Raw genomic sequence first — 21146 nt, 5'->3', positions numbered from 1 at the left:
CAAGCCCCCCAAACTCAGCAGACTTTTTAAAAAATCCATAAAGCTCACACAAAAATTTTTGTTCACAGCATTATCACGGATTCTGCAGCCTGGCAACCCATAGGATAACAAATCTTAATTAGGCTCTAACATTTCTAAAATGTTAAAAGAACAATCTGAAATTATTCCATTTGAAACATTTTCTCTTATAAGGATAGCTTTAAATTATTTTAAATGTTTTTATTTTGGTAAAATGAATATAAAGTTATTTCCCGGGGTATATTTGCTGAAAATGACATTTGATTTTACTGAAAATGACAATTATCTTTTCTTCCCAAACTCAAAAGACAATAGCAATCCATCCACATGATGGTTTTCCTGATTCTGGTGACTGAAAATTGCCAGATTTTCAAGATTACTTTAGATAAATTAGGTAGTTCCAGTTGACATAAACTACTTTACCTTCTAGTTCATGCACATATAACATTTGGTCTGGGCACAAATAGGCCACCAGTCTAAGACCAGTACAATTAATTTGTAACAATTTGTTGTTAGAGCATTCTTACCTAATTTTTCTTGTTCTCAAGGAGGTAATATTCAATGGGATGTTCTTGTGTGATTAACAATTGGGTAATTTACTTACTTTCATGTAGGTTTGTAATAAACACAGAAAGCCTGGGCCACATTCCAAGGCAGTCTTATCTTTCCCTAATAAGAATTCTTCAAGTCTGAGTATTAGTAGTCAGGATTGGTCAGGGAGCTATCACTAGTTTTAGTTCTGCAGCATCAAAAGCAGCTTGAGAACAGAATCATTTGGGAGAAGGGGTCCTCAAGATATGTTGAATCACGTTACTAAATCACAAGTCTCAGGAGAAGGCAGACTCCTCCCCTCTCTTCAATCCTTCCTCTCCCCCTACTGTTCTTTCTCCCAAGTTCCTTAGAACCTTGTTCAAATACCCTTCCTTATCCAGACAAAAGGGTCGCTATTGGCCTTTATTCAGGCTTCAATTGCTTACTTACTCATCCTCTTTTAGATTTAAATTTCTCCAAAGATCATAGACAACCATTTTCTACTCTTTTTCCCTCACATTTCCTTTCAACCCATTAACTTCTGATTCTAGCCTCTCCTGCCATATGAATCAGTTCTCTGGAAGGTTTCCAGAGGTCTCCTGCTAAACAGTCCTCAGTCCTCACCCTTCTAAACCTCCCATTTGGGCATTGGTTCAAGCAAGCCACTGAGTTGGAACACTTCCCATATAGCTTCCAGTCCTGCCTTTTGCTCTCCACCAGTCCACAAATGGTGGAGTATTCTCCAAAATTCCAATTCCAATTTTTTTCCTATAGTTTCTCTTCTTTAGTCATTTCCTCCATTTCTATGACTCCAACATCTGTGTAGATGACTCCCACATCTGCTTCTGGTTCTGACCTCTCTACCCACATTTCCATGGGCTTGCTGGATATTTTCATACTGATATCCTTTTGACATCTCCATCTCAGTAGGTCTAAAATCCAGTTTGTCTTCTTTTACTTCAAACTCTTCCTCCACCCAACCTCAAAATTTGAGTCATCTTCAACTCCTTTTCCCTCAATTGCTACATAGCTTAGGGTGGAAACTTTTCTTCTTTCTGGCCCATAGATTGGGAACTTGTGCTATAACTTCCTACTTCTAGAAAAGTACTATGGAAGATGTTTATCAGAGCCCCTTTTTCTTGACTTTGGGAGGTAGAAAGACTTAGTAATGGCGGAAACTGCAAAGGCCTGCTAGCCACTCATGGGCAGAGTAGATGTATAAAGGTTCCTTCTCACAGAGGACTCTTGCTCACCCATGGTGTGTGCCTTGTGGGTAGAAAGTGTCAGGCTTTTAGTGTCTGGTTTCTGTGCAGGGATTTGTACAGGCCAGTTCTTCCTGCCCTACTATTGGGGAGGCTGTTCTTCAGCCATGTGACTAGATGAGCATGCTGAGTTAGGGGAAGAGGGAAAAGATGCCCCATTTGGGCCTTGAGTCTAAGCCATGTACTTTAATTTGGCTTACCCCTGAAAAATTTAACATTCTAATTTCTTTTGGATGCTTGTAGTTTTTCACAATTTGGTTGAGAATTCAAAGAGAAGGAGGGCTGTGGGGTGGATTACTTTATATATGTCTAATACCATACTCTCCTAGCCATTTTCTCTGGCTCCTGTGTCTTTCTCCTGGGTGACAATGCTAACTCACTACCACAAGAAAGTCAACAAATTATACACACTTTTTCATTATGATTTCTTCATTTTTTGATATGAGAAATTTTGACCATGAATTTTCCTCTTCTACCTTACCCTCAAACTTTATTTTTTGATTTTATATAGTGCCAATTATTCTTCTTTAAAATGAAAACCTAGCAGAAAGAAAAGGTATGAATTCTACCAAATTAACTTTCAAAAAGGACTGATTGGCTGATTTAATATTTATTGAATTCCATAATGCATCAGGCACCACACAAATACAAAGAAGCAATTAATAACATGCCATTGTTTGGGAAAAAATGATTAATTAGCAATACATCAGAAATTAACAATGAAACCAAGCACTGAACTCTTCTAGGATTTGGTTTGCTTGTTGTTAATATCTTTAAGATAACTGATGCAAAGAACAGAAATGAATGCATCTAGAAAGAAGTATCTATAATCCTTCTGCATGGTAGTTAAGCATTTGCCTGCCAAGAGAGATAAATGATGTTCTTGTGTGTTCTTGAAACTTATAAATGGCTGCACCAAGACTGAGATGATAAGAATTGTGCTAAAGTAATAGCTTAGAGAACCATAATTGCTATTTAGTTGCTTCTTATTGTTAAAAATGCAGTGTTTGAGGCAAATTTGTTGCTATGTGGTGTTGGTAGTCTTATGCCTGTTTCTGTTCAAGGATATTTAATCCATCTCAGCTCACAAATTTTTAGTCAATGAGAAACATAAAGATGACCTTCCTAAATTCTATTGTTTCCACCCAATGTTTGCAAAAGATTAATTCAGTTTTGTGGTTTTAAATTACTCCACCATGCCATTGTTAATGTGGTGGAGAATTCTTGCTTTCCTGATGTGCCACACATTGCAGGCTCAGGATTCTTTTCAATAACCCCTGCATAATGGACAAGAATAGTTTCTGACTGCAGTGGGCTGCGGTATCAAGAAACCCTTAGCTATGTGCACATGATGCAGAGCTACCTGTCAGCCCCTCTGAGTGCCAGGAACTTGTGAAGCCTGTCCTAGCATGCAATGCAGCCTACACTTTGACGTTCAATATTCCCACTTTATACCTGGTTTGCAAGCAAGGTCCCTTCTGTCTTCAGCCCCAAATAACGGAATGACTAAATGAGATGCAACATGCCAACAATTTGAGTGTTTGTTTTAGGAAACCAGCTGTAAATAAGAAAATATACCCATTGTTTTTCATGTTTATTAATTTAGCATCGAAGAGACTGTATTAGGAAACACCTTTCTGAGTTTCTTTTAATGCTTATACCTGGTAATATGTTACTGGCCTTAAGAACATCAATGGTTAAGCTTTTATGCAGAGTTGTAGAGTTGGTTTTGTACAGTTAGAAAACAACACTCATTTTGAGATTCTTACATGCAAATAAAACAAGTATTCCTATCAATTCTTTAATAGCATTTCAGAATTTTACAAATTATTTTTATGACACAATTTCTTTAGTCTCTTAAAAATTCCAAAATGAGTCCAATCTAGTTGGATGCAGTAATGTGTTACCTTGTCACTGTGATTTGCAGTTTCCTTATGAGAGTTAGTGAAAACAAACTACCCATCCCCACATAGGGAAAGCCAGCATTGCCTTGGGGGCAGCAGAACGCCATACCGCACTGGCCCGCCAAAGCCGCAAGATGCCGCAGACTGACCGCTGCAGCAGCGGCTTCCTCGCCAGGTGGCCAAGTCTGTCTGCAGAAAGGCACACTGCAGCGCTCCTGCTATACCTTCTGGGTTGGCATTGCACCAGTGACCACTGTTAAATGCCCCAGTCACAAACTACAATATACTTTTTGCTGATTATGAAGAAATGTGAGTGGAGGATAGCAGTAAAAGGAATGGTGTCCAAGAGTGCGACAGATCACCATGGCTTCACACTGCCTAAAAATTTCTCCTCGAAATATTTACAAGCCAAGCCCCAACTTCCTTCATTTGTTAGGTCCCTAAATCTTAAAACGCCTCTCCCTTCAAATGCATCAAATGAGTCAGGATTTTAGATACAAAGATACAGGAGGATCTGAAGTGCCTATTTATCGCCGGCAAAATAGCACCAAGTTTGGGGGTGGACTGTTCACGTCTCTAGACCCGAGCGTTCTTCTCCGAAGCACTTCTAGTTAAAAGGGGTTTGGAGAGGGATGGGCCTCTCTTTGCTAGAGGATCCCAACTCCCAGGGAAGGCCCTTCCCGGTGCTCGCGCTTCAGCGTGCGAGGAACCCCCCCCATAAGCAATAGCTCACCCGGCTGCATCCTCCAAAGCCCCTACCTCGGGGCGGGGCGCCGGAGGGTGGGAAGTGGCGGGTAGCACCGCTTGCAGGCTCTCGCCAGCGCCTTACGATTTTCCCCCTGGCTCCTTGGCGCCCCCTCACGCCGGGCTCCCCAGAAATTCCGCCAAAGGAGGCTGGGCTGGTGGAAGCCCCGGGTCCCCGGGAGCTGAGAGGCACCCGCCGGTTGATACGAGGTCGGCGCGCACTGTCGGGTGGCTTGGGTGGAGTGGGCAATGGGCGCTCAGGCTGGGGCGCAGCCCACGGCCGCCACCGAAGCCGCCGCAGCCATGTCCGCGCGCCCGCGCTGCCGCAGCCCGGCCGTGATGTCATCAGCCGAGCCCCCGCCGCGGCGCCCCATTCCCGCCCCCCGCGGGCCGCCGCGGCTGCAGCCGGGCGCCGCGTCCCCGCCCCGACCCACGTGCGCCCATCTTAGGGGATGCTGAAGCCAGCAGCAGCCACCAGACGATGCGCAGGGCCCGGGCATCCGCGGTGGCGGCGCTGCTCCTCCCAGCTCCCCGCGTCCCCGGCGGGGCTGCGCCCGGGGGCTGCGCACGGACTGGGACGGGGGCGGGGGCGCCTGGGGAGGGAGGGGAAAAGCTCCACGCCGCCAAGTCGCTGCCTCGTCGTTGTCTGCTGAGTCATGCCAAGCACTCCCCGCAGTTCTGGATCACTCGCGTAGCGCGGCTGGCGCGGGGTGCGCAGCCATTGGGCTGGGCGCGGAGCCGCGAGCGCCGGGCATGACGCGCTGAGCCGCGCTCGCCCGTGCCCGCCGCCCCGGCTTGCGCCCCGCGCGGGTGCCTGTGCCGCCGCCCTCCAGCCCCGCCGCTGAGTCGCCCCCCGCCTCTCCCGCATCATGATCGCCGCCGCTTTCCTCGTCTTGCTGAGACCCTACAGCATCCAATGTGCCCTCTTCCTCTTGTTGCTTCTGCTGGGCACCATCGCCACCATCGTTTTCTTCTGCTGCTGGCACCGCAAGCTCCAGAAAGGGAGGCATCCGATGAAATCGGTCTTTTCGGGTCGTTCAAGAAGCCGAGGTAAGACACGCTGCGACGGGTTTCTTTGGGCTAAAAGGAAGAATTTAAGCCTATTTGACAAATGAAGCGCGACTTCCTCCCTCCTTCGCCGCTCCTACCCCCATCATTACCCACTCCCCAAGCTGACATTTATCTATTTAATGCCCCTTGCCCCTTTTGCCCTCACCTCCACCCTCCACTCCTCCAGATTTTGATAACCACCAAGATACAGAGAGCAGGCAGGGGAGGAACGGACTCAAAGTCTGAGTTTGCTGAAGCCCTGAGGATATTTCCAGTGAGGTCCGGGGCAGTCTGGCCTTTACCGATCATTTTCCTGAGCTTAGGGAGTAAAAAAGTAAGGCATGGAGATTTCGGGGCTCCCCGACTGCCCCAAAACTTTCCCGGAAACTTCTTGTGGAGAAATCCCTTAGAGACAGATGGCCCAGTACCCCCGGCTTCCCTATCCCAATGCACCCACCGAATTCGAGGTGTCTGCAATGTGCTTTTCTGAATCTGGTCTCACAGGTAAGTCATTAGTAACTCGGCAGTTGAAGAACAAGGAGTTAAATGAAGTCTCATTTTTCTTTTTTTTTCCCCAGATGCGGTTCTGAGATCTCACCACTTTCGTTCTGAGGTAATTTATTTAGCGCGCACGCTCAAGGTCAGAAGAAGTTCTCTTTCCTGAGTACCAATATTAATCATATGCGTGTTAAGAAGGACATTGATGGCGAGCATGCTGCCCCCAAGCTCAAAGTGATATGTTTCTTTTTAAGTGATTCCACATTAGTGCCAGTGAACGTTTTAACAGATTTTTGTGTGGTGGAGTTACTGTACAAGAGGAGGAAAGGCAGCCCCTAAGCTACCGGAGGGATATCAGCTTAGTTTACAACCTAATTTGAGGTGAAAGCATTTTGGGGGTGCTGTCCTATATCTGTAGTTGTGCAGTAGGATAAACGACAGAGAAAAGCTTTTAGGAGGTTAGTGCAGAATTTGTTTCATGTGCATTTCATTTTGCATTTTCAGGGTTGCATGCTTATTCTTTCATAAAGCTATCTGTGAGGATTTTTGCAAAATAACAGTGGTGGTGATGGAGATTTCCTTGATGATGTGTGCTTACATGCTTATACTAGCTGCATCAAAAGAGGACCATTCCTCTAGAGCAGATGACCCAGACACTGTGATTAGGTTAGACTGCAGTAGGGCCAGCTTCCCTGGGGATAAAAGAAAACAAAAATCAAGAGCTTTCTCTTATCCAGCATTTCTTTAGGAGTTTCCAGGCCGCCTCTCACTTAGTGTAAAATAATTTTTTTTTTCTGTTTCTGGCAAAGTTCCATAGCCAGACTTGGAGGTTGCTATGTGATGCAGTTTACTCATCTTAGCAAAGCCTCTGTAGTCACACACCCTCCATTTACTTGCCATTTACCTGAAGTTATTTCACATTTCAATTTGCTAATCAGATATATTATTGGATTCTGCTTTCTTAAAGGCTTCAACTGCATTAGTATAACATTAGTATAATCTTGTACGGTAATTCTATTGCGTATAGCCCTAAAGGTGAGAATTCTGTGCCCAATGTAGGATTCTTTTTTTAAAAAAATATATTTCTTTAAATTGTTGATGGACTTTTATTTTCACTTATTTGTATGTGGTGCTGAGAATCAAACCCAATGCCTCATGCATGCTAGGCAAGCGCGCCACCGCTGAGCCACAACCCCAACCCCTCCCAATGTAGGATTCTTGAGAGAGTAAGTTGACTTGTCAGAGAATCAGAGGTTCTTTTCCTGGCTTTGCACTAATCAGCTGTGTGGTGCTGGAAAAATTTCTTTGAATTCAGTTTTCCCATCTGTAAAACGGAGGGCCACTAGTACTTTGCAGTGTTGTGTGTGGGGAGATTATAAGAAATTATGTTAAAAAAACAACACATGTCCATTTAGTTTATAGTAAGGGATTCAGCACTTGGTAGCCATCATTATGTTTTGTATGTGTTTGTAAAATTTTCAAGCATTTTCAGATTTATGCAGTACAACATAAACCACGTTTGTTGTTAAGCAACTGCTTTTGAATATCTGATTAATTCAACAGAACAACTCAGATGTGGCAAAAAAAAGTAAATAGTGGTCAGGATGCAAATATCAGAATGTAGAGTTTTGACTAGGAAGTCAACACCAGATCCATGCATATAAATGAAAGAAACAGAGTAATGTTCCTGTTATGGATTATTACACTGAGGCTATTATTACTAAGGCTAGTGTCCTCAGCCAGTTCAACTAAAGTACAAACAGGAAACATGAAATCAAACTATATCTTATTTATTTTTTCTCAGTTAAAAGTTTGTTCTGAGCTTGTAATTGATTAGGAAAGTTGGGGTCAGTGGTTTAATGTCTAGTTACTTAACTCATTAATAAATGTTTAATTCCTTAACTTATTTCACCAGATTCCTATATTTTAAGATTCTTGTGTGCATCTGATTTTTGTCTCATCTTTTAGCCTGTAAGCTCCTTGAGGGCAGGGACCATGTCTCTTGTTTAGAGCAGCATTCCCAGTGCCTGGCCCAGTGCCTTGTATATAGTGGGTTCTTAAGAAATATTTATCCAATGAATAGAGTAATCTCTTGATGGGTACTAGTTCCTGAAAACAGAAATCAAAGAGTTTTACAGAAAAGAAAAATGCATATTCTCAGAATTCAACATTTGCTGAATTTTTGCTCTTATTTGATCCTTCCAAAAAATTTTCAATTTTTTGAAAATTGCCCTGGAGTTTGTACTAAAATGTAAGTCACTAATTATAATAAAATGGATTTAGCTGGAAAGGGTTTTTTTTTTTTTTCTTTTGGTACCGTGGATTGATCTCAGGCACTCAACCACTGAGCCACATCCCCAGTCCTGTTTTGTATTTCATTTAGATACAGGGTCTCATGAGTTGCTTAGCGCCTCACTTTTGCTGAGGTGCTCTCATTTCGGATCCTCCTGCCTCAGCCTGGCAAGCTGCTGGGTTTATAGGCGTGTGCCACCACGCTCAGCTTGGAAAGGTTTTTTTTCCTTTAGAAAATTAAATGCAGTGTTAGCTTAATTTATTGATGGGATACTCATCAATAAGTTTCTTTAATAAACTAGTCAATGAATGCTGTATTATAAATAAAAATTCTGAGACTGAGTTGCATAAGCATGTCATATTTCATTACTGCTCAGTGTTTATCACAAATGGAACATTTACCCTTAAGGAAAGCAGAGATTTTTTTTCTTTTCTCTTTCTATTAAAATGCCATTTCCTATAAGATTTTTCTCCTCAAGTAATACATCTCCATTTACTTGGATTCTAGTATATTAGAAAGGTTAGACTTTGAGTAGTGCGATGAATCTTCTTCTCCTTCTCCTTCTTCTTCTTTGTAGCAGCTGCTGCAAAATATTTTATTATCAGAGAGAATGTTTGGATTTTCTGACAAGTCATAATCATGTTGAACTGAGTTGTTAGTGCTTTCTGTTTCTCATTACAATCTTAGTAAGTAGATAATTCACTTTCAGCTTTTCTGTCATGGTCAAATGAGGAAAATGAGTTTAGGATCTGCTGACTCACTTTGAAACATTAAAGAGCTTTGGGAAAGCCCTTGAGCAGATCTAGAAATTCAGTGAGTGATTCGCTTCTTTGCTTGACAGAGGATATTGCTTCTGCTACTCACATGCCTAAGCAGGAATCCAAATGGACAGGGAATTTCAGTGGGTTCCTTCCCAAGTAGTCAGAGAAAAGGGGAAAAGTCATAGCATCAGGACTCAGTTTGTCTTGGGGAAGCTCCACATTAGGGAAAAAGCTACTTCTTTCATCTGAGGAGCTCCAGCTTTTTTCTGCTAAGTGTATAATAGATACGTTTCTTTAGTTCAGTTTCTTCCTCATGAAGCTAGATGTAAATAATATACATGTTTATAGAATACTTTTGATCTATAGCCATATCAACTCATTTTATTTTCACATGCTTGCAAACTGATCATTACTGACTTTTTAAAACTTTAGTAATAGCATATGAGAATGTGAAATTATTAATCTATCTAGTAAGGCCTGAACAGTATAACCCCATTTCAGAAACCAACAGATTAAAAAGGACCAGTAGAAACATGTGTCTTGTATTTGCCTATCAAAACTTGTATAGTAGTTGGCATGGAGGTGCATGCCTGTAATCCCAGTGGCTCAGGAGGCTGAGGCAGGATGATCACAAATTCAAAGACAGCCTCAGCAACTTAGCAAGGGCCTGAACAACTTAGTGAGACCCTGTCTCAAAATAAAAAATAAAAAGTGCTGGGGGTGTGGCTCAGTGGTTTAGTCGTCCTGGGTTTAAAACAACAACAAAAGAAAAGAAAACAAACAAACAAACAAAAACCCTTGAAACAGACAAAAGAAAAAACCTTGTACAGGATATTTGTGTTTGTTTTGTTCTGAACAGCTAATAAAGAGAAGTGATTTCACATTGATGTGGGATACAGTCTAGAAACCAATTGTTCATTCTCATTTCTAGAATTCTAGTATCTAAGAAGTGTACTTTCTCTGACGATTTATAATATTTTATGCTGTGACTTTAAACAGTGGTAAACTATCACCCTAGATTCCTGGGGTGAAAGTGAGGCAATGACAGTCCTGATTTTAAGGAAATTTCAGAAAGTAATATGGGCAATTGAGGTACCACTAGGTTATAAGAAAGAGTGTTGGAAGTACTTCAAAGAATGAAGACAATTATAATGCCCTTTGGGAATACCCAGAGTGAATACTGGTAAATGATCTCCATTCATCAGCTCAGTAGAATAAGGGAACCCTTGTTTGATATGAGGAGGGAGAAGAGTGTGTTTTTCCTCTACCAGGATTTGGGTAAATATCTTTACTTCCTGTTTCAGGCAGAGAAACCAGTAGAATTAACTCAAGCAGTTCCTGAAGAGTCACAGAGCAAGATAAGGACTAAAACAAGAGGGCCTGTCTATATTTTGTCTGTTTTGTGGTGCTTAACTGTATAATTCATAGCCCATAGAGAAATATACTCTAAATTCTCAATAAAAGAAATTAAGTTGAGTGAGTTTTTGGTGGATCTTTCTTATAAAACTGAATAGGCAAATTCATTAGTTTTTCCCAGTTATTATCCAAGGTGTCCTGGATGGTTCACCCAAGTCCTTTTGGCCTCATCATATTCTCAGAGTGTCCCTGTTCCAAAACATAGTCAGAAAAATGGTCACATTTCAGAGCTTCTCATTAAATTTGCATTTTTCTGTAAGAATTTCCTGATTTGAATGTATATATAATACCAAAGCATCACATGGTACCCCACAAATATGGACAATTTTTGTTGTAAAAACAAAAGCACCAGCATAAAGCAGCAGTTCAAATACAAGTTTAAATTTTTGAAAAATGTGACCAAAAAATCACACAATGTGGTGGGTTTATTTGCAAACATACTTTATTATTGAATTGTTCTTTTTAAAAATATTTATTTTTAGTTGTAGTTGAACACAATACCTTTTATTTGTTTATTTTTATGTGGTGCTGAGAATTAAACCCAGGGCCTCTCATGCGCTAGGCGAGTGCTCTACCACTGAGCTACAACCCCAGCCCCTTGAACTATCCTTTATGATTATCTTTATAAATAATATCTTTATAAATAATAATATAAATCAATTCTAGGTCTATATTGATTTATACTAATCAAGTCAGTCATAAGTAGTAACTGCACACTATAGTATGGCATTCATTTAGTGTACCCCAATTGTTTTCAAAATAAATACATTAATTTTTTCTTTAGGAACACCTGTATTAGACCCTAGGGCTAACAAAGGATTGAGTTATACTCCCTGCCCTTAGTGGCGATTACTGCTAGGTCATTCCCAATATCAGTGTTGAAATTTTATAGTTACTGGTTTCTTCTGTTACGGTAACTGAACTGCTGTGCTGTTTCCAACTATGAGTCATAGATGTGATGAGAGCATCAGAAGCTGGGTGTGCAAGTGTGCAGCCAATACATATGTAAGAAAAAGAAATTCACCCTACTCCTAGAGCTTATTATACCAGATTCAGCACTACTGGATAATTAACCCTTACTTTGTAAGGTGGCAAAACAGAATTGCTGAAAGCTGAAAGCAAAAAAGAAAAAATGAAAAAGAATTTTCCCCACCCCCACCAACCCTTTTCAGGCTCTCATCTGAGCCAGTTCAATGTGAAATAAAAGCTTTTTTCAGAGAAGTTTGAGTCTTTGTCTAACCTTAATGCTCAAGAATGATTCTCTTGATGAGATTTGGATTGCAAAATAGAAGCCAAATTATAATAACTACTGGTATCATGAAAGGTATTTAAGTATAGGAGTTCAAAATTCTGGTTCTGTGTTCTAGGTCTGTTCCTATCAACCGTGGTCAAGTCTTTCTTAGAGTTTCTGAGATTTAGACTTTGTGTTCTCACTGGTAAGGTAAGGATCTCTGAAGCCCTTTCAGGACTGTTTCTACTGTGTTTAAAGCATCATACTGAAAAGGCATCATATAAAGCATGGTTCCTCCCCTCCAGATGCTTATAGTAGGTAAAGAAAAAAATGCATGCATAATTAGCATAAACACCAAGTAACAAATTATGTATAGAAAAGGAAGGGTTGGAATAGTTCTGGTGAAATGATTGCATCTAGCTGGGGTGATCAGAGAAGTCTTCTGAGAGGCGGTGGTATTTAACCTGAAGCCTTAAGGTGAGCTAGTAACTACCTGGGTAGATTGAGCAGGAACTAGAGCAAACTCCGAGACTGGCAGAATGGCATGAGAACAAAGATTTGGAAAGCACATGCCTGTTTTCAGATCTCAGTGTGCAAACAATATGTTAGAAGACAGGAGTCTTGAGATTGCATGAAGGAATGTAGAGCTGGAAATAAGTATGTGCCAGTTACAAGAAAAATAATTTTTGTATATTGTTTTACAGTTGGCAAAAAGCTTTGATATATCATTATTTTATTTGAACATCAGGATGGTGCCTACAATGAGCCTTTTTAAGAGAAGTGAAAATCACCTTTTGACTTCTTTTCTAACTACTATAAAAAAACAGCCTGAACACTCTTTCTTTGTTCTCAGGGAGAATGAAAAGTAGTGACCCATGCTTTGGAGAATCTGAGAAAATGAACAGTTTAGTGCCTTTCTGGTCACTCTGAAGTTCAGCTTTTGATACCATGTGGTTGAGGTTCCAGGATCAGGCATTGTTGGGTTGTATTCTGACTTCAGACACCGTTTGTTGAGGAGTTTGTGACAGCTTTCTAATGTGTTTAGTGTGGTTAGCACGGAGTATAATACGTTTGTAAGTAGTTCATTATATATAGGAATATTTTTTAAGCTTCATTTAATTAAAATTTTTATTATGTGCATTTTAATTATACATAAGAGTGGAATTCATCATAATATGTTTGTTCCTGCACATAGACTAATTTGGTCATTTTTATTCCCAGTACCTCCCCTTCCTCTCTCCCCTTGATCTCCTGCGGGCTACTCTACTGGTTTCCTTTAGAAGACCATTATTATTGGCTATGAAATAGATTACTCTTTTTTAAAAGTATCTGAAATGTGTAGATCAACTTTTCAACTTCTTCCTTAAAAATTCCTCTCCCATGAGAATTATTTTATGTGGTGGCTCCTTCTGCTGCTCAAATCTATGCCTTCACCCTTAGCCAGTAACCTTTGTCTCCCAACTCAGAATATAAATGCATCAAGGAATGGCTCAAGTTTCATGTCCCTACAAACTAATTGCCATCTTAACTTTTCGTCTCAAGCCAATGGAAAATTCATCTGATCTTCATGATATTATTGTGTGATTATGTTGGGAATTGCTTTCTTCCAGTCGCTTGGAGGATGTTTTAAGAAGGAGGTCTCTTTCTTCCTTATTGTCAATTGTCCTTTTTCTGCTGGCTTCTTTTCCTTATATATAAATATCATATGTGTTTCCTATTGAAAATAACAACACAAAACCTCCCTCTCCAAAAAAGTTGTCTGATAAAGGCCCTTCATTTGTTACATCCTACTCCTCACCTCTGATTTACTCTTCAATAACATTATCTGGCTTCTGCTGCTGCTACTTAAAATCACTCACACTTAGCTCACCAGTGATTTCTAAATTGCTAAGTCAAATGTTTCAATCTTTGGTTTAATTGATATACTACTACTAGTATTTGATGCTGTTGGCTACTGATGACTTCTTTTTTTTTTTTTTGGTTCTGGGGATTGAACCCAGTGGTGGTGGTGGTGGTGGTGGGGGGGCTCTACCACTGAGCTACATCCTTAGCTCTTTTTATTTATTCTTTTATTTTGAGACAGCATCTTCCTAAGCTGCCCAGTCTGACCTTGAATTTGCAATTTGCGATCCTCCTGCTTTAGCCCCCAAAGTTACTGGCATTCCTTTTTGGAACTACTTTCCTGGTTTTTAGACAATACCCTTTTAATCCCTGCTTCTGTCCTTTCCTGGCCCTGTCTCCTTCTGTTCCTGCATTGGATACTCCTGGTTTGAGCTTACTTTTTTTTTCTTTCTTTTTTTGATTTTAGGGATTGAACTCAGGGGTGCTCTACTACTGAGCTAAAGCCCCAACCCCTTTTTAGTTTTAGACAGTCTTCCAAGTTTTTTAGGACCTTGCTAAATCACCCAGGCTGGATTGGAACTTGAGATCGTCCTGCCTCAGCCTCCCAAATAGCTAGAATTATAGGCATACATCACTGCGCCTAGCAAGGGTTTACTTTTTTCTTTTTAAAGCAGCTTTATTGGGATATAATTTACTTATCATACAGGTCATCCATTTAAAGTGTATAATTAAGTGGTTTTATCAGTCTTTATAACAAGGTTGTGCAATCATCACTGCAGTTTAAGTTTTGCTTTTCATCACTCCAAAAATAAGCCCCATGCCTGTAGCAGTTATCTCCTCACCTCTAATCTCTTCCTTCCTTCACCCTTCATTTTTAGGTAACTATTAATCTTTCTATCTTAGATTTGCTGGTCCTCATTTTTGCCTATCCAAATTTTACTTCTGGGATCTCACCATAATGCTCTTTAGTTTATCTCCATGTAATGGTTACTCTAAAATAAATAAAGATATTGTGTCCACCTAGAACTAAAAAAATATTTTTAAAAAATTAGCATCTCAAATTGAGACCTCACTCTTGACCTCTAGATTGGAAGTCAACTGTTTTTTTCCTTATTTCACATGAGCATCTCAAACTGAATTTGTCCCAAACAAAATTTATCAGTCTTATACCATATCTGCCTCTATTTTGGAAACTGACACTACCCTTAAATCTGTACTGGCCACTCCACCATTGCTCAAACTAGAAATCTAGAAGGTATATGAGACTGCTCTCTTACCCATGCTGGCCTGTCTTCTCTTTTAAATATCTCTGGACTCAGCCTTCCTTACTATCTACACCGGAGATGCATTAGCTCAAGCCCTTTAATAAACCTCTGCACAAGTCTCTGAATCCTCTCTATGATCCGTCCACTCTAGTTTAATAAGGATCATTCTAAAGTACAAATTAATTCTTAAAACTCTTACCAGTTGTGGAGACATTTAGATTCAAATAATAGAAAACTAAATTTAAAATGGGTTATTAATAAACAAGGATCTATATTTTTGCACATCAAGAAGTTTAAAGTTGGCTGCAGGCTTCACTTGAGTTCTGCCATCTCATTGCTGGCACATTGGGGACAGTCTTGGTTGTTCCCTTAAAGTTGCAAGGTGTCTGGCACATTTCTAGACATCATACCCAAATTTGAGGCAGGAAAGAGGGTAGAGATAGCCAGGAATATAAATCAGGAGACCTGAAGCTTTGCCAGATGCTTTTTTTGGGGGCGGGGGTGGGCACTGGAGATTGAGCCTGGGGTTGCTCTATCACTGAGCTATGTCCCAGCCCTTTCTTATTTTTTATTTTGAGACCTGTTCTCACTAAGTTGCTGAGTCTCATTAAGTTGCTGAGGCTGGCCTCAAACTTGTGATCCTCCTGCCTCAGCCTCCTGAGTCACTTGGATTATAGGTATGCTCCACTGTGCCAGAGGTTTTTCATTTAGATTTCTGCTTACTCTTCTGGCAGAACTACAAGGCACCTCTTATTGCAAAGGATGCTGTTTATGTGAGATTTTATCATCGTAAGATCTGCAATAGAGGTAGGCAAGGAAGAGAGGGTTGGATAAGCCATATTGCCACCCTGCTGAAGATCCTTTAGTAGCTGCCATTCCTTCAAGGTAACAGATTTCATTCATCGTAATATAGCATTGGAGAGATCACTATAGTGATGTCTCTGTGCTAGGTCTAGTCTACCGTTTGTCCACATTTCTTGTAATTCTCCAGGTGGACCATGACCTTTTAGGAATATTGTTTTTGTCCATGTTATTTCAAATTGAGAAAACCTTTTTTTCTAATCTTTTTCCACCTACCTCTAACAGAATTAAAAAAAAAATACTCAAGTACCAAAGACTAATTCTTGCTCTTTTTTCGAAAACTAGTCATAGTCAACTCCTTGACTATGAGGAAACTTTCTTGGCTCTCTCCATATTAATAATAATTGAGTTTCTTTCTTTGTCTCCCTCATAAGATTATGAGAGTCTTGAAGGCACTCTGAATGGCCTCTTTATAGCTCAGTGTATGGCCCATAGTAAAGATCAAAAGTTGGCTGAATGAGGTAATATTTGAGTTTTTCTATACATCAGCTTAATTCTTCATTCTCATGGGTTTTGTCAAGTGTCCTTCTTTTCCTTAAGGGGAAAAGAGACAGTTGCTTGTCATTTTTTGCTTTACACATACTCATAGTTATGCCTTAGTTAAAATCCTTTGTTTGCTTCAAGGATACAGATTCAGGCACTTTAAAAAATAAGTTGAAAATATACCTTGACTTTTTTTTTTGATACCTTTGTTTTATTTATTTTCTTTATATGGTGCTGAGGATTGAACCCAGGGCCTCACATGTGCTAGGCAAGTGCTCTACCACTGAGCCACAACCCCAGCCCTGTGACATTCTTTTATAATGAAAGGGTTTTCGTACTTGGAGAGTTTTGAACAGAAATTTTAAAAATTTAATGTTTTCATTTCAATTTGTAATCTAAAAATCCATCCAAGTATATATTGAATTGTGTACTGATTATCTTTATAACCAGTTCACTCTATAGCCCTTACTGCCATCTGTTTCTAAAGCGTGAATTTATGTTTTGTTGATAGTCACATTGGTGCCAAGCATTAAGAGAAAAGGTCAGGGCCAAGTGGTGTGGTTGGTAATCTGTTCAAATAGTTTTGAGAAATATTGTTGCATGTTTGAATAAAGAATATCATAAATGGAAAATATGAAGGTAAATTAAAATACCATTTTTTCCTCTTAATTTCTTTTATACATATAAGTTGTTTAATGCACAAATATATATGTTTGATGAGTATAGTTTTGAAAATGGTGGGGAGTAAATGGATTCCTTACATGACTACAGGTTTTACATTTTATCTAAAGTGGTATATCAACTTAAGTAGAATGCAAAGTTAAGGATGCATATTTTCCCCCACAAAGCATATAGTAGAAAATAATGCAAAGCCAGTAGATGAACCCAAATAGAATTCTAAAATGTACTGAAATAATCTGAGGAAGTCAGGAAAGAGGGAACACAGAATCAAAAACAGAGGACCCAGACTGAGGATAAATCATAAATTGTGGATGTAAATCCAACCATATCAATGACTACGTTAAATATTAATGGATTAAATACTGCAGTTAAGAGACAGAGATTATCAAAATGGATAAATAGCAAGGCCTCACTATATAGTGTTGACCTGAAATGCACTCTAAGAATAAAGACACAAATAAGAGAGCCTACAGAATGGGAGCAAATTTTTGCCACACTTACATCAGATAGAGCACTAATCTCTAGGGTATATAAAGAACTCAAAAATCTTAACACCAAAATAACAAATAACCCAATCAATAATTGGGCCAAGGAACTGAACAGATACTTCTCAGAAGATTATGTACAACCACTCAACAAATATAAGAAAAAATGTTCAACATCTCTAGCAATTAGAAAAATGTAAATCAAAACTACTCCAAGATTTCATCTCACTCCAGTCAGAATGGTAGCTATTATGAAGACAAACAACAAAAAGTGCTGGCAAGGGCATACTCATACATTGCTGGTGGGACTGCAAATTGGTGCAACCAATCTAGAAAGTAGTATGGCGACTCCTTGGAAAACTGGGAATGGAACTACCATTTGACCCAGCCATCCCACTCCTCAGTTTATACCCAAAGGACTTAAAAACATCATTCTACAGGAACACAGCCACATCAATGTTTATAGCAGCACAATTCACAATAGCCAAATTGTGGAACCAACCTAGATGCCCTTCAGTAGATGAATGGATAAAGAAAATGTGGTATATATACACAATGGAATAGTACTCAGCATTAAAAGAGAATAAAATCATGGCATTTGCAGGTAAATGAATGGAGTTGGACAATATAATGCTAAGTGAAGTAAGCCAATTCCCAAAACCAAATGCTGAATGTTTTCTCTGATATAAGGATGCTGATTCATAATGGGGATGGGGCGGGGAGCATGAGAGGAATAGATGAACTTTAGATAGGTCAAAGGGGTGGGAGGTGAAGGGAGGGGGCATGGGGGTAGGAAAGATGGTGGAATGAGATGGACATCATTACCCTAAGTACATGTATGAATGGTGTGACTCTATATTGTGTACAATTGGAGATATGAAAAATTGTGCTCTATATGTATAATATGAATTTAAATGCATTCTACTATCATACATAACAAATTAGAATAAATAAAAAAGAAAATACAAAGGAGATTAGAGAATATTTTGAACAAAATGATAATGGAAACAGTATAGAGCCAAAGCAGTGTTTAGAAGGAAACAAGTAACTTTAAGTGCTTTTATTAGAAAAGAAGAAAGATCTAAAATCAGCTAACAAAGGCTCAACATTAAGAAGCTAGGGAGGAAGGGCCGGAGATGTGGCTCAAGTGGTAGCGTGCTCGCCTGGCATGCGTGCGGCCCAGGTTCGATCCTCAGCACAACATACAAACGAAGATGTTGTGTCCGCTGAGAACTAAAAAATAAATATTAAAAAAAAAATTCTCTCTCTCTCAAAAAAAGGAAAAAAAAAAGAAGCTAGGAAAAAGCAAAGTAAACATTAAGTAAGTAGAAAGGGGGTCAAAGGGCTAAGAGCAGAGTTAGAGAAAAGACACGTAATTCAGAATGTAAAGCTGAAGTTGGTTCTTTGAAAGGATCAACCAAGTTTCTCAACTTCTAGGTATTCTGATGATATCACTGTTACGAAATGATAAAAGTAAAAGAGAACTGTAACTATAGCACTTGCAGAGTTTAGAAGGCTAAAGGAGTATACTGTAACTGTGCTAAAAATGGCAACTTGGATGAAGTGGGAAAATTCCTTGAAAATTACAACTTACTAAAATTCACAAAGACTGTCAATACTAAGATGGTTTAGCAATATTATGAAAATAGTTCTTTGCCTTGTGGACCCCTGAAATAATCTCATGGATCCCAAAGTATGGGCTGTGAACCATACTTTAAGAATTGCCACATTATATGGATGCTGTTTATTGTATGTACTTTATATCTCAGTAAAAATTAGTTTTAAATCAATCCATTTGTCCCCTACCTACCTACTTGTGGGAATTTTTTTTTTCTCCTATAAAACTTGCTATCACTTTAAGTGTTTAAATCACTGCCTGACAGTATAGCTATGACATTTTTGATGGTTTGACTGAAAAAATGTTTCACTACATTTTCTTTTTTGTGGTACTGGGGATTAAACCCGCAGGGCCTCACACATGACGAGTAAATGCTCTACCACTGAGTTACATTACATCACTAGTTTTTAGTTTAGTTTTTTTTTTTTTTAGACAGGGTCTCATTGTGTTGCCCAGGCTGGCCTTGACTTTGTAATCCTTCTGCCTCAGTCTCCTGAATAGCTGGGATTACAGGCATGTGCCACCATACCTGGCTCATTACATTTCTTTTAGACTTATTTATATAATTTTTTTTTAAAAGAGAGATCTGTACACATCCATAAATGTGAAATAAATTTGTAAAATATATCCACACAAAATACAAATGGTTTGACTAGTTTAGAGGGAAGTGGACAAGAAAGCCTAGATATAAGGGGAACTTTCTGTTTTTATGTAAATACTTACCCCCATCTTGCCACCACTATACTGGGGATTGAACCCAGGGATGCTCTACAACTGAGTACATCCATCTTTAGCAATTTTTATATTGAGACAGGGTCTTGCCAAGTTTGCCAATCTTGTGTGCCACTACACCTGGCAACTTTTCTTATCTTGATATCTGTATCTATAGCTCTTCCTTCCTTCCTTCCTCCCTCCCTCCCTCCTCCCCTCCCTTCCTTCCTTCCTTCCCCAGTCCCTTTGAGGGCACTTCTCCAATGACCCAAAGACCTCTCAGTAGGTTCCATCTCTTAAAAAGTTTTACCACTTCCCAGTAGCGTCATACTAGAGATCAAGCCTTTACCACATGGACTTTTGGGGAATACGTAAGATCCAAACTATAGCAGTGGGTTAACTGTCTTTACCTTCCTCAGGACCAGATTGTCTTTCATGAATTTCAGCCTGTCAGCATCTTCTGACTTCACTTGCCTTATTGCTCAGTATAGACCCCTAGATCACCTGTATAGAAAACCATTCACTGTTATTCTCTCTTCATCCATGCAATTAGTTTTTCCGTGGTGACTTTGGCAGATTTGGGTCAATTCATTGACTGCTTTTCTCTTCTTGTACCTAGCAGACCTGTCGATTGGGCAGCTGCATAAAATGCACCCTTTTCATTCACTGAGTTTTTCAGTAGTTATCAATGCTCTTTTATAGTGTTTCAGCTTCTGTTTTGTAACAAACCATTTAAACCTTAGTGCCTTTTGACATGAGCCATTTAGCTCACACTTCCCGTGGTTGGAAGTTTAGGCTGTGCCCAGTTGGGCAGTTCTGTTTTGGTCAGGTGTGGCTCATCACAGCAGGTGCACAGTGGTATGTCTGTGGTCAGCTTCTGGCTGACTCAACAGTTTACCTCCACATGATCTCTCACTTTCCAGTAAGCCAGCCCAGTCTAGGTTAGCTTCCATGTGGTTAGATGTGGGTTCTAAGAGCAGCCAGAGTGGAAATTCATGAGGCCTCTTGAAATCTAGGCTCTGGCTTTGTAATTTTTTTCTACTGTTTTCCCTAGCTGGTCTTTTCTAATTTCTTGGTTTCCACATATATGGAAATTATTTCCACCTGAACTTTCTAGATCTAACTTAAATTTTCCAAAAATTTATTGAGGTATAATTTTCAGTTTTACAATATTTTGCATAACCCCAGAAAGATTTTTCATGCATGTGTGCATTCAGTTTCTGTTCTAATCCGCCATGCCCTACATAATGACTAATCTGTACTTCATATCTATATAGATTTGTCTTTTCTGGACATTACATTCAAGTGGCATCATATAACATGAGTCTTTTGCATCTGACTTCTTTCATGTAGCATAGTGTTTTTGAGGTTCATCCGTGTTGTCACATGTATTAGTTTATTTTTATTGCTGAATAGATTTCATCCTAGGAACAAACCATATTTTATCTGTTTACTAGTTGATAGACATTGACATTACCTCCCAAGTTTTATC

At 39.6% G+C, this 21146-nt stretch overlaps 2 protein-coding genes across 17 annotated transcripts in view; one reads left to right on the top strand and one right to left on the bottom strand.

Annotated features, from left to right (window-relative positions):
* The window catches only part of Bend6 (BEN domain containing 6), a 70540-nt gene extending 65935 nt beyond the window's left edge, over positions 1 to 4605 (bottom strand). For 3 of the 4 annotated variants that reach the window (XM_046432597.2, XM_046432596.2, XM_046432599.2), the window contains exon 1: positions 4449 to 4583. The gene's annotated coding sequence lies outside the window, so the exon portion shown is untranslated. Of the gene's footprint in view, positions 1 to 4448 lie in introns of all 4 variants that reach the window. The other variant, XM_058575210.1, reaches the window with a different exon arrangement.
* A 693-nt stretch (positions 4606 to 5298) lies between these two features.
* The window catches only part of Dst (dystonin), a 451671-nt gene continuing 435823 nt past the window's right edge, over positions 5299 to 21146 (top strand). For 7 of the 13 annotated variants that reach the window (XM_058575223.1, XM_046432572.2, XM_058575213.1 and 4 more), the window contains exons 1-2: positions 5300 to 5509; positions 6088 to 6149. In XM_058575223.1, the coding sequence (XP_058431206.1) occupies positions 5329 to 5509; positions 6088 to 6149 (243 nt within the window). In that variant the 5' untranslated portion in view covers positions 5300 to 5328. Of the gene's footprint in view, positions 5510 to 6087; positions 6150 to 21146 lie in introns of all 13 variants that reach the window. The other 6 variants (XM_046432573.2, XM_058575215.1, XM_058575212.1 and 3 more) reach the window with 4 other exon arrangements.

The sequence above is a fragment of the Marmota monax genome, unplaced genomic scaffold, assembly GCF_021218885.2.
Source record: "Marmota monax isolate L192 unplaced genomic scaffold, Marmota_monax_Labrador192_F-V1.1 WCK01_AAM20220418_F8-fsc00116, whole genome shotgun sequence".
Taxonomy (NCBI): domain Eukaryota; kingdom Metazoa; phylum Chordata; class Mammalia; order Rodentia; family Sciuridae; genus Marmota; species Marmota monax.
Note: the sequence above shows the minus strand (reverse complement) of the source record. Positions and strands in the feature narration are given on the sequence as shown.